Consider the following 15091-nt stretch of genomic DNA (forward strand, 5'->3'; position numbering starts at 1 on the left):
CGTGTGTGTGTGCGTGTCTGTGTGTGTGTGTGCGTGTGTGTGCGTGTGTGGAGGAGGAGGAGGGACGTGTCGGAAGAAAGACAATAAACCCGCGTGAGCCTTGAAGAGTTCACTCATCGGTGATGACAACACGACACGTGTGTAGCGAGACCACGTGGGGTGGGTGTGACGTCACTGCTGGCACCACGAGGCTGGGCGTGCAGTGCCGACCCCTACAGGACAGGGCGGTGGGAGCGCCGCCAGTAGGAACTGGGGTCACCGGGGGCCGTGGCGCTCTGGTTGACCCCTGAGGACACGTGACCGGTGAAGTCTACACACGGGGAGGGGGGGCACGTGGGGGCTCGGGGTGGCCACGTGTTCGGGTCGAGATACTGCTGGAGGATTCTGGAAGGTGGGCGTGGCCAAGGGCGTGAACTCACTACACATTCAATTTCGATATTATTTTATTATTTTATTATATTATATTATTATATCATATTATTTTATTATATTATATTACTTATAAATATAATTTTATTACATTATGTTATTTTATTATATTATATATTATTTTGTTATGTTTTATTTTTATTACTTTATTATTTCCATTCTACGTGACTTTACCGAAAGAACCAAGAAGATGAACTCACTACACATTTGTACAACGCAGAATGAATGAATGAAGCTGCCCAGGGTCGCATTTCCTGCCTCGGCTTCCTGCGTGTGATTATTGATACCCCGCGGTCGATAACAAAGATGAGGGCAAAGGTCCCCCGTGTAGCCCACGTGCGATTTTGGGGCAAGTGCTGTTCGACCAAAGGATCACCTTCCCAGGTGTTTAACCACGTGCAGAGTAACGCGTGTCTCCCATTGGGTGTGTAGACGTAGGTTCTGTGGTCTGTGGGTGAGTCTGTGGGTCTCTGTGTGAGTCTGTGGGTCTCTGTGTGAGTCTGTGGGTCTCTGTGTGAGTCTGTGGGTCTCTGTGTGGAGACTATGGGTCCTCTGTGTGAGTCTCTGGGTCTCTGTATGAGTCTGTGGGTCTTTGTGTGAGTCTGTGGGTCTGTGTTAGAGTCTGTGGGTCTCTGTGTGAGTCTGTGGGTCTCTGTGTGAGTCTGTGGGTCTCTGTGTGAGTCTGTGGGTCTGTGGGTGTGTCTGTGGGTCTCTGTGTGAGTCTGTGGGTCTCTGTGTGAGTCTGTGGGTCTCTGTGTGAGTCTGTTGGGTCTCTGTGTGAGTCTGTGGGTCTGTGTTAGTCTGTGGGTCTCTGTGTAAGTCTGTGGGTCTCTGTGTGAGTCCTGTGGGGTCTGTGTTAGTCTGTGGGTCTCTGTTGAGACTATGGTCTCTGTGTGAGTCTCTTGGTCTCTGTATGAGTCTGTGGTCTCTGTGTGAGTCTATTGGTTTTTGTGTGAGTCTGTGGGTCTCGGGTGTGAGTCTGGGAGTCTCTGTGTGAGTCTGTGGTATGTGTTAGTCCTGTGGGTCTCTGTGCGAGTCCGTGGGTCTGTGTGTGAGTCTAAAGGGACTCTATGTGAGTCTGTGTATGTGTGTGTCTCTGTGTGATTCTATGGGTCTCTGTGTGAGTCTATGGGTCTCTGTGTGAATCTATGGGTCTCTGTGTGAGTCTATGGGTCTGTGTGTGAGTCTATGGGTCTGTGTGTGAGTCTATGGGTCTGTGTGTGAGTCTGTGTATGTGTGTGTGAGTCTATGGGTCTGTGTGTGAGTCTGTGGGTCTCTATGTGAGTCTGTGGGTCTCTGTGTGAGTCTGTGTATGTGTGTGTATGTTGAACTTCTTTCGCACCGTACGTAGCCAACCAGAGGAGTGGGGGAAGGTCAGCAAACTAATCACAGAAAGCAGTTCTCAGAACGAGTTTGCCAGTCCCCATGATGACGACGATGATGATGACGATGATGATGGTGATGATGATGATGATGATGACGATGATGATGACGATGATGATGATGGTGATGATGACGATGATGATGATGGTGATGATGACGATGATGATGACGATGATGATGACGATGGTGATGATGATGGTGATGACGATGATGACGATGATGACGATGATGACGACGATGGTGATGATGACGATGATGATGGTGATGATGATGGTGATGGCGATGATGACGATGATGACGATGATGACGACGATGGTGATGACGATGATGATGATGACGATGATGATGATGATGACGATGATGGTGATGATGGTGATGACGATGATGACGATGATGACGATGATGACGACGATGGTGATGATGACGATGATGATGGTGATGATGATGGTGATGACGATGATGACGATGATGACGATGATGATGACGATGATGATGACGATGATGATGATGACGATGATGATGATGATGATGACGATGATGACGATGACGACGACGACGATGAAGCGGTGACCACCTCCTCTTTGTTCGACGTCTCGGGCCGCTCCCTTTGTGGTGGATCTTAATCAAGTCGCCCCGGGGTCACGACCGCCCAGGCACGCGAACTGTGGGTCGAGGTTTCCCTTCACGGCTCTTATCGGCAGTGCCAGACCCACCGATTGATACAGAAATCGATTTAACACGTAGCAGGTGGAGTGGAATAATACTAATAATGCTTTCGTGACTCAGTGTCCTGAACTTTGGGTAACCCCGAACTACAATAATAATCACCATTGGAACCTCATTTGCCAGTAAAAAATATGATAATTGTTTTTTTTTACCCTTTTATCTGGCAACAAAACTGACACCTTTTTTTTTACAGGAGTCATGTTTGCATAGACCACAATACCTGCAGTCATAATGCAAACAAAACACACAACTCTGATAATGTATGCACTGTCCTTGAAGTTGATTGGTCCACACCCGAGACAGCTTTCCTTAGAGCCTAGTCTCACATGCGTTGGACCAGATGACGCCAAAAGGCGCACACTCAAAGACAATGCACCATCAGAGTATGAGAACTCGGGGTAAGAATTTACACCATTGGTACCTCATTTGCCAGTAAAAAAATATGATAATTGTTTTTTACCCTCCTATCTGGCAACAAAACTGACACTTTTTTTACGAGGAGTCATGTTTGCATAGACCACAATACCTGCAGTCATAATGCAAACAAAAACATAACTCTGATAAGGACAGTGCATATATTATCAGAGTTATGTTTTTTTAGATCACGGATTTTATGTACTGTGCTGAATCGGACCTGGATCTTATGTTTGTTAAGAATTTTGGAGATCTTTTTGGTCACGCCTGCTATGTATGGCAACGTGATGATTTTGATCAGAGTTTGAGGTGGTTGTTTCTGTATGGTGGGAGAAACAGCTTGGCGTATAGTACGGTCAGAGTATCCGTTCATCTTGAGGGCCAGATGTACATGTTTCAATCCACTGGTCAGGTGGTGTTGGTCAGAGATGCCATGAGCTCTGTGGTATAGCGTTTTGATGAGAGAATTATTTGAGCCGGGTGGTGGTGGGAATCCGATTTCAAGTAGGAATCTGTGTGGGTGGCTTTCCTGTAGACAGTATGTCCCAAGGATCCATCAGGTCTCCTCTCAACATAACATCCAAGAATGGTAGTTTGCCATCTTTCTCCACTTCCATGGTGAATCTAATGAATGGGTGTCTGGAATTGATGTGGTCCAGGAAATGGTTCAATGCTGGGAGGCCATGTGCCCAAATGACGAAAGTGTCATCCACATACCTCTGTAATAAAGGATTCGTTCACTGTGTCTGTCTCCGTTGTCCTTTATTTGGGTTCTTTATAACTTGTCCCACACGGCCCTCGCTCAGAGCCTCCCCGCTTGGCAGCTCGACAGCTGCCTTCGCTCCCGTAGCCTTTCTCCTGTGCAGACCTCCGGCTGCTCTCACTGCAGCTCCACCGCTGCTCCCCGTTCCTCCGTGCTCGGTCACCGCTGGCCGACGGTGCCGAGTCTTACCGTGTGGCGATCTCGCCACTCTCCACTCTCCGCCCTGCATGGCCTCACCCACTCTCCGCCCTGCGTGGCCTCACCCTGTCTCTATCCCCAACTCTCTCCTCACCCCGCTGGCTGGCGCCGTCATGAGCCCCTCAGCCATCAGGCTGAGGCACGGCGACCACCCAACGTGGTCTCCACTCTTCACTCCCCCGACTCCCCCCGATGTCTTCCTGTCTCCCCGCTATAACTTCTCCCCCACGTGACCCTGACTCCTCCCTCTCGGATCGTCACATCCGACCTGCCCATTTACGCCCGCATTACACCTCTTACACAGGGAAGGACGCAGGGTGGATGTCTGGATGGCGTCTGATTCAAACTTTTCCATAAACATGTTGGCTATCACTGGTGACAAGGGGGAGCCCATAGGGGTACCCTCATTCTGTTTGTAGAAGGTGCCATTCCAGGTAAAATAGGTGTTGGTGAGGCAATGCCTAACCAGCGCAGGTACATCCGAGTTCAGTCCATGTTGGACCAAGTCTTCAATTATTGTTAGGGTGTCAGGTACTGGGACCTTGGTAACAGAGATACCACATCAAAGCTGACGATGGTATCGTCAGGAGACAGTACCATGTCCTTGACCATGGAGACCAATTGGGTTGAGCTGAGTACTGCCGAAAAGGTCTTGCCAGTGAAGGGGAGCAGAGTATCTGATAGAAACCGGGCTAGTTTGTAGGTAGGAGAGTTGATCGTTGACACGATGGGTCGTAGCAGGGTGCCTTCTTTATGGATCTTGGGAAGACCATAGAGTCTGGGAGGTCTTGCAGCCGAGGGTTTTAGGGAGCGACGTTTTCTTGGTTCGATTAGGGAAGTCGAACTCGTGATGATCTTGTTGGATTTGTCGTAGGCTGTTAGTGGGGTCACTTTTAATTTTGGAGTAACTCCCATCATTGAGTAGGTCCTGGATTTTGTTGTTGTATGAGTCTTTATCCATGATGACCGTAGCATTGCCCTTGTCGGCCGAGAGGATGACTATATCATCTATATTTTTTAAATTCGCGAGTTCAGAGCGTTCGTTTTTGCTAATGTTGCTCGTGGGTTTCTTAGCATTCTTGAGAATAGTGGCTATTTCAGCTCTTGCTACATCCGCATGGATGTGTCCTATGCCTCTGAGGGCTACATCAATCTGAGAAATCACATCATCTACTGGTATATGTTTAGGACTCGTACTGACGTGACAGCTTCTTTGTCTTTCTCGGTTCTTTATTATCGCGTACAGTTCACATCTCCTCCGTCGGCATCACTCCATGTCCCTCCGTTCTCTCCCACGCACAACTCCCCATCGACATCACTCCATGTCGCTCCGTTCTCTCCCGCGCACAACTCCCATCAACATCACTCCATTTCGCTCCGTTCTCTCCCGCGCACAACTCCCCATCAACATCACTCCATGTCTCTCCGTTCTCTCCCACGCACAACTCCCCATCAACATCACTCCATGTCGCTCCGTTCTCTCCTGCGCACAACTCCACATCAACATCACTCCATGTCTCTCCGTTCTCTCCCACGCAAAACTCCCCATCAACATCACTCCATGTCGCTCCGTTCTCTCCCGCGCACAACTCCCCATCAACATCACTCCATGTCGCTCCGTTCTCTCCCGCGCACACTCCCCATCAACATCACTCCATGTCTCTCCGTTCTCTCCCACGCACAACTCCCCATCAACATCACTCCATGTCGCTCCGTTCTCTCCCGCGCACAACTCCCCATCAACATCACTCCATGTCCCTCCGTTCTCTCCCGCGCACAACTCCCCATCAACATCACTCCATGTGCCTCCGTTCTCTCCCACGCACAACTCCCCATCAACATCACTCCATGTCGCTCCGTTCTCTCCCACGCACAACTCCCCATCAACATCACTCAATGTCCTTCCGTCCGCTCGCTCCGCTGGCTCCGCTCGCTCTCCCTCTGCTCCTCTCCTCCAGCGGACCTCCCTCTCTGCTCTCTCTCTCCAGCTCGGTCGCTCTTTGTTCGCTCTGCCATCTCACTCCGTCGCAGCTTCTCCACCAAGGTCCGTTACTCCGCTGCTACCCTATACTGTACTCGCTCCGTCCACTGCTACTCTATCTGTATTCTCTGTATCCACTGCTACCGTACACTATCTCTCTCTGTCCACTGCTACCATATACTATACTCTCTTGTCCACTGCTACCGTACACTATCTCTCTCTGTCCACTGCTACCGTATACTATACTCTCTGTCCACTGCTACCGTATATTTTACTCTCTTTGTCCACTGCTACCGTATACTATACTCTCTGTCCACTGCTACCGTATACTAGCTCTCTCTGTCCACTGCTACCGTATACTATACTCTCTTGTCCACTGCTCCGTCTCTTCCTCTGTCCGTCTCTTGTCCCAGGCTCCAACAAACACCGTTTCTCCCCACGCTCTTTGCCTTTATCCCGAGACCAATTTCCCTTCATCAATTAGACCATCCCCGGCTTCGCCCCCAGCCCCCAGCCTCACGTGGTGTTGTTATTGTAGACATCGAGGCGCCAATTCCCGACACGCATCCCTCTCGTCCAATCACCACTACGAGGTTTGGGGCTGTAGTGCGACTGATTGGAAGGCTAACAGAACTCTCATGTCCATCCCTCACACGGCCATCATGAGAGAGAGAGAGAGAGACACCCAGGCCCAGGGCTCGAACCCAGGCTCCCGGTGTCTGTGGGCCGTCTGCTAGAGTTCGCTGAGGTCATTGGGGAAGGTGAGGCCGCAGCCTCTCATCTTCTCCGCGTACAGCTCGTCAAACCTCTCGCTCTGCCTCCACAGTAAAGTAGTTCTTCCAGTCTCCCACGGTGCCTGGTGGGGGGTGGGGGGGCACGGTGGGGGGTGGGGGGGGCACGGTGGGGGGTGGGGGGGGCACGGTGTGGGGGGTGGGGAGGGTGGTGAGGGGGGGGTGCCTGGTGGGGGGTGGGGGGGCACGGTGGGGGGTGGAGGGGCACGGTGGGGGGTGGGGGGGTGGGGGGGCACGGTTGGGGGGTGGGGGAGGGTGGTGAGGGAGGGGTGCACGGTGGGGTGAGGGTCACGGTGGGGGGTGGGGGAGGGTGGTGAGGGGGGGGGTGCCTGGTGGGGTGAGGGTCACGACCCATCACCTCGTGACCTTCACTCTCCACACCTCCGATGAACGCTGCTGGCTACGTACGGTGGTTGCGAAAGAGGATCAACACACACAACAACACACAGACACACACACATAGACACACACACCATACACATAGACACACACAGACACACACACAGATACACACACAGACACACAGACACACACACAGACACACACACAGACACACACAGACACACACACATAAAACAACACATAGAGACACACAGACACACACACATACACAACAACAACACACAGACACACACAGACACACACACCACAACAACACACATAGACACACACAGACACACACACATACAACAACACATAGACACACACAGACACACACACATACACAACAACACACATAGACACACACAGATACACACACATACACAACAACACACATAGACACACACAACTACACAACACACACATAGACACATACAGACACACACACATACACAACAACACACATAACAGACACAGACACACTACACATACACAACAACACACATAGATACACACAATACAGACCCACACAGACACACACCAGACACAACAACACACACCAGACACACACAGACACACACAGATACACACACATACACAACAACACACATAGACACACACAGACACACAACACACACTAACAACACATAGACACACACAGATACACACACATACACAACAACACACATAGACACACACAGACACACACACAGACACAACAACACACATAGACATCACACAGACACACACAATACACAACAACACACATAGACACACACATGACACACACACATACACAACAACACACACAGACACACACAGACACACACACATACACAACAACACACACAGACACACACAGATACAGACACACACACATACACAACAACACACATAGACACACACCAGACACACCACACATACACAACAACACACATAGACACACACAGACACACACACATACACAACAACACACACAGATACACACAGACACACACACATACACACAACACACACACAGCTAACACAGACACAACACATACACAACAACACACAAGATACACACAGACACACACACATACACAGACACACACACAGACACACACAGATACACACACATACACAACAACACACACAGACACACACAGACACACACACATACACAACAACACACATAGACACACACAGACACACACACATACACAACAACACACACAGACACACACACATACACAACAACACACACAGGCACACACAGACACACACACATACACAAACACACACCACAGATACACCAGACACACACACATACACAACAACACACACAGATACACACAGACACACACACATGCACAGACACACACACAGACACACACAGATACACACACATACACAACAACACATACAGACACACACAGATACAGACACACACACATACACAACAACACACACAGACACACACAGACACACACACATACACAACAACACACACAGACACACACAGACACACACACATACACACACAGACACACATAGACACACACACATACACACACACACATACACAACAACACACACAGACACACACAGACACACACAGACACACACACATACACAACAACACACACAGACACACACAGATACACACAGACACACACACATACACAACAACACACACAGATACACACAGACACACACACATACACAAAAACACACACAGACACACACAGACACACACACATACACAACAACACACATAGACACACACAGATACACACACATACAGACACACACAGACACACACAGACACAACAACACACAGACACACACAGACACGACAACACTGAGACACACACAGACACAACAACACAGAGACACACAGACACAACAACACACACAACAACACATAGACACACACAGATACACACACATACACAACAACACACATAGACACACACAGACACACACACAGACACAACAACACACATAGACACACACAGACACACACCATACACAACAACACACATAGACACACACAGACACCACACATACACAACAACACACACAGACACACACAGACACACACACATACACAACAACACACACAGACACACACAGATACAGACACACACATATACACAACAACACACATAGACACACACAGACACACACACATACACAACAACACACATAGACACACACAGACACACACACATACACAACAACACACACAGATACACACAGACACACACACATACACAACAACACACACAGATACACACAGACACACACACATACACAACAACAACACACAGATACACACAGACACACACACATACACAGACACACACACACACAGATACACACACATACACAAAAACACACACAGACACACACACATACACAACAACACACCATAGACACACACAGACACACACACATACACAACAACACACACAGACACACACATACACAACAACACACACAGGCACACACAGACACACACACATACACAACAACACACACAGATACACAAGACACACACACATACACAACAACACACACAGATACACACAGACACACACACATGCACAGACACACACCACAGACCCACACAGATACCCACACATACACAACAACACACACAGACACACACAGATACAGACACACACACATACACAACAACACACACAGACACACACAGACACACACACATACACAACAACACACACAGACACACACAGACACACACACATCCACACACAGACCACACATAGACACACACACATACACACCACACACATACACAACAACACACACAGACAACACAGACACCACAGACACACACACATACACAACAACCACACAGACACACACAGATACACACAGACACACACACCATACACAACAACACACACAGATACACCCAGACACACACACATACACAACAACACACACAGACACACACAGACACACACACATACACAACAACACACACAGACACACACAGACACACACACATACACAACAACACACACAGACACACACAGATACACACACAGAACACACACAGATACACACACAGACACACACAGATACACACAGACACACACAGATCACACACAGACACACAGACGCACACACATGGCGTTGCAGGTTACTTCTTTGATGGAGTTAAAGAGCGATTTGTGATCGCGGCCACTGAGGCAGACTCCATTTCATCAGCAACCCGCGACCACCTTGCAGCGCCTCACGGCTCTCCGAACCTCCGAGCGAAGGCTGCGGTAAACCTCCTCATTCTCTGACGTGGGATGTTGTAGTGGGCCGGTCGCTTTTTCACAGCCAGCCTGAACACCTCCTCTGTCAGCCAGGGTCTCTGGGAGGTCTGGACCGCGTACCCAAAGCAGCCATTGCAGCTGCCTGAGTCACAGTCCTAAACCTCGCCCATTTATCCTCGATATCAGGAGGAGTTGGGGACGATGCCAACCCCAGCTGCAAGCGATGATGAAATTCTCGCTTGCAACTTTCATCAGCTAGCTGAGACCAGGCCACCGTGGGTTTGAATGGGGTCCTGGGTGTACACCCACCACCGGAGTGGAAGAATGGCAGGCGCATCTTACAGATGACTAGTCGATGGTCAGTGGACAGATCAGCTCCACGGTAGGTCCTGGTGTCAAGGACATGGGCACGCATCTGCCGTTCCGTCACTATGTAGTCCAGCAGATGTTCTTGCTTGGACTCGGCATGCATCCATGATGTTGTGTGGATGCGCCGATGCTGGAACAGCGTGTTGGTAATTACAAGCCCATGGGCTGCATAAAAATCTAGCAACTTCCGGCCATTGTTATTGAGCTGATCTGGCCCATGCCTTCCAATCACTCCAGACCAGGTGCCAGCATCATGACCAACTCGGGCATTGAAGTCACCGAACAAGATGACTCTATCCCGAGGGGCCACTTTAGCCAGCACCTGTGACAGGAGGTCATAGAAGGCATTTGACTCATTGGCCTTGCCTGCATCCCTCCACGGATGTTCGTCTTCGGTGGGGCATATGTAACCACAACCACCACTCCTCGCCTCTGGTGGATGGGAAGGCGAGCCCAAAGTAGCCTGGGGCTTACAGCTTTCCACACCTCACCGCCACGCTCCAACACTCCCTTCATTCGTTTGTTCAGAAGAAGAGCCACTCCCTGTTGTTTGGCAGTCTCCTGCCCCGAGTAGAGGACTGTCCACCCCTCATAGTGGCAGGAGCCAGAACCGGTCCACCGGACCTCCTGAATACCACAGAGATCCAGGCGGGTACCGGTCCAGCTCCCGACAGAAGAGTTGCAGCCTCTCCTCCGCAGTGAACGTTCGAACATTCCACGTAGCCAACCATAGTGGTTTATTGTTGTTTCTGGAGGAGCCCTGATGGTAAGACAGACAACAACAACCGCCATTCGCCACTAAGTGACAGTGACGTTACCACAGCGCCTGTGCCAGGCTATGTGCACCTTGAGGCCATGTGAAGTGCCGAAGGCTCGCTGACAGGACTCGGGCTCAGACGCAGGTGCCATGGGTTGGCTGAGTTGACTGGTGGATGCATCTCCAGCTGTACCCCTCTACTGTGCCAACTTGCTGCATGTTAGCCGACTGGCGCTCCGCTCGTGGTTGTGAGCGTCGCTCCTCTGCCCTCTGTTCTTGCTGGAGGGTGAATGGTTCCAAATTCCCAGTAGCAGCGTTCTTCACGAGCCTCACAAAGAGACCCATAGACTACTCACACAGATATCCATAAACTCATACAGAGACCCGTAGACTCATACAGAGACCCATAGACTAGTGACACAGAAGACCCGTAGACTACTCACGCAGAGACCATGAACTACTCACGCAGAGGCCCCATAGACTCACACAGAGATCCATAAACTCACACAGAGACCTGTAGACTACTCAGACTACGAGCTGCATCATCACCACCATCACCACCACCACCATCACCTTTCCTCATGAAGGGCCCCTTGCTCAAGTCCACCAACCCCCGCGGGCATCGCCTCGTAGTTGGTCATCTTGTTGACCCCTCATGGAGGCGAAGGGCAGTGGTGGACGATGGAGTCAATCGTGGAGTCGTCCTGCGGCCCGGTCGAGGAAGCGCGACACGCGCAGCACGCTGCCTCGCAGGTCCTGCAGCAGAGACCCGAGGGGTCAGGGGGTCAGGGGGTCGAGGGGGTCGAGGTGGACTGACGAGGGTCAAGGTTCCACGACTACATCGGCATTCATCTCCATGACACTGATATCTCTACTGCGCCTCCCATTGTCACCACCACCTCCATCACCACCTCCATCATCACCATCACCACCTCCATCATCATCACCACATTGAACATCATCACCACCTCCACCACCTCCATGATCATCATCATCATCATGACCAGTGTAATGCTGCTGATACTGATGATGATGCTGCTTATGATGCTGCTACTAATAATGCTGCTGATGATGCTGCTGCTAATGCTGATGCCGCTGATGATGATGATGGTGCTGCTAATGATGATGCCGCCGCTGCTACTGTTGCTGATGATGGTGACAATGATGCTGATGATAACTCTACTGCTGCTGCTGCTGATGATGATTATGCTGATGTTGATGCTGCTGCTACTGCTGATGATGCTGCTGATTACCTTGATCATCTCTTCGAAAGTCATGAAAAGAATGTTGGCCTGTGTCTCATCTCGTACCATTCACTCACGTGCTTGAACCACGTCTCAGCGTTGACTTTCGCTGCCATAGCGGAAGGACAACAACAAAGAGACACAAAATATAAAGATCTCCCAACATTCTAACATGCTGTAGGGGCAACATCATTGCCAATACTACCACTATGACCACCACCAATACCACCAAAATCATCATCACCATCACCAACACCACCACCACCACTACCACCATCATCATCACCACCACCACCATCATCACCACTCACCTCCATTATCTGGTGCAGTGTGTACACATGGCCAATAGAGAGACAAAGGCGGCCGGGCCTGATGCTGGCCACCACCCCACAGTGACGGCCTTCATAGGCACTGCTACTCGCTAACAGCACTCGCCACTACATTAATCATGTAGTTAAGTGTGCGTTAGCGTGGTTGAGTGAGTGAGTGGAGTTTGTATGATCTCCCCCTGTCCTACAGAGGTGAGTGTAGTTTGTATGATCCCCCCTGTCCTACAGAGTGAGTGGAGTTTTGTATGATCTCCTCCTGTTCTACAGGAGTGAGTGGAGTTTGTATGATCTCCCCCTGTCCTACAGAGTGAGTGGAGTTTGTATGATCTCCCCCTGTCCTACAGAGTGGAGTTTGTATGATCTCCCCCTGTCCTACAGAGTTTGTATGATCTCCCCCTGTCCTACAGAGTGAGAAGAGTTTGTATTATGATCTCCCCTGTCCTACAGAGTGGAGTTTGTATGATCTCTCCCTGTCTACAGAGTGAGTGGAGTTTGTATGATCTCCCCTGTCCTACAGAGTGAGTGTAGTTTGTATGATCTCCTCCTGTCCTACAGACGTGAGTGGAAGTTTTATGATCTCCCCCTGTCCTACAGAGTGAGTGAGTTTTTATGATCTCCTCCTGTCCTACAAGTGAGTGGAGTTTGTATGATCTCCCCCTGTCCTACAGAGTGAGTGGAGTTTGTATGATCTCCCCCTGTCTAAGAGTGGAGTTTGTATGATCGTTCCACTGTTCTACAGAGTGAGTGTAGTTTGTTGATCTCTCTCTCCCTGTTCCGTGTGGGGTTGAGTGCTCACGATACTTGTGTAGAGTCAGTGCGCTCCCCTGGCGGCCGTGAGGCTACTGACGGGTGGGAGGAAGTCACAATCGACAGAACAGAGATGGCGGCGAGTGACCACCAGGGGGGGCTAACTAGGCCAGGGGCAAGCAGAGAGGGGATCGATCCTGGCAGTTGGACAAGAGGGGCGGGGCCAGGGCGGGGATATGAGGCCGAAGTAGAACCGGGGTTCTGGGCGCCGTAGGAATAGGGGTCGCTGTCGACGCTGTGTAGACAGCAGCTCTAGAGAGACCACGTGGTGGTGGCTGTGTAGACAGGTTCAGGGCCTGCCTTGCTTCCCCCACCCTCAACCATACATATACACAAGACTGGTTCTTGGAATGTCTCTCACTGATTACAGCTGTCGTGCTGTGGCAATACCACCTGAAGACGGAAGCTTGTGTTGCCTCCGAAACGTCGTGGTTTTTAATTTTATTTTACTTTTATACAAATTTTACCTACGTGACTTTACCACGGAAAAACCTAGAATATGATCATTGCAGTCACGAAGCTTCAAATCTATAAACTCTGTAGAGAGACACGCGGTGGTGGCTGCGTAGTCAGCCAGCTCTAGTGCTACCTCGGAGATCGAACTTAATTCGTTCTAGAAGCCATTCGAACACGATTTGTTCGAACACAAATCAATTAATGTCAATTACATTAATTGGTTCCAGACACAAGAAATCTCTCATTATAAAGCATTTTGACGCGAAGTTTACAGTAATTGCATGCATAAACTCATACAAAAAACAAGAAACACACTAAATAAATGGAATAAATGAATAAATACATGGAATATAATGAAATACACGAACATTGAACTTCACTTTACCTGTAGTAAGGAGAGTTGATGCTTGAGTAGAGGGTGGTGAGGAGGAGGAGGTAAACTTTCGTCTGGGCAGGCGTCCTGCACCGCTGGTGACGCTGGCCATGCGGAGTCTCAGCCGTACAGCTTCTTTCAATTTCGATTTTAAAGCTTTCGTGACTGCAGGGGATTCATCTTCTTGGTTCTTTCGGTAAAGTCAGAGTCATTCAGACGCTGTCTTTCCGACAGACCTGTTCTTCACCTGAGGACGGCTGCTTGCGTTGTGGCCGAAACGTCGTGAGAATTATTTTATTATGTTAAAATTTTTATTATTTTATTATTTCCATTCTACGTGACTTTACCGAAAGAACCAAGAAGAGGTTCTTTCAAGTCGCGATTCGCCCGTTCGACCTCCGAATTTCTTTCT

At 49.7% G+C, this 15091-nt stretch overlaps 1 protein-coding gene across 1 annotated transcript in view; it reads right to left on the minus strand.

The window, feature by feature from the left end:
• LOC133338963 (rho GTPase-activating protein 17-like) overlaps positions 1-12111 on the minus strand; it is a 26145-nt gene extending 14034 nt beyond the window's left edge. Inside the window, exon 1 of the mRNA XM_061547089.1 lies at positions 12082-12111. Coding sequence (XP_061403073.1) covers positions 12082-12111 — 30 coding nt within the window. The remainder of the gene's footprint in view (positions 1-12081) is intronic.
• Between the last annotated feature and the right edge of the window lie 2980 nt (positions 12112-15091).

This window comes from Lethenteron reissneri, unplaced genomic scaffold (genome assembly GCF_015708825.2).
Source record: "Lethenteron reissneri isolate LAM-NWPU_2019-01 unplaced genomic scaffold, ASM1570882v1 scaffold_1639, whole genome shotgun sequence".
In the NCBI taxonomy this organism is placed as follows: domain Eukaryota; kingdom Metazoa; phylum Chordata; class Hyperoartia; order Petromyzontiformes; family Petromyzontidae; genus Lethenteron; species Lethenteron reissneri.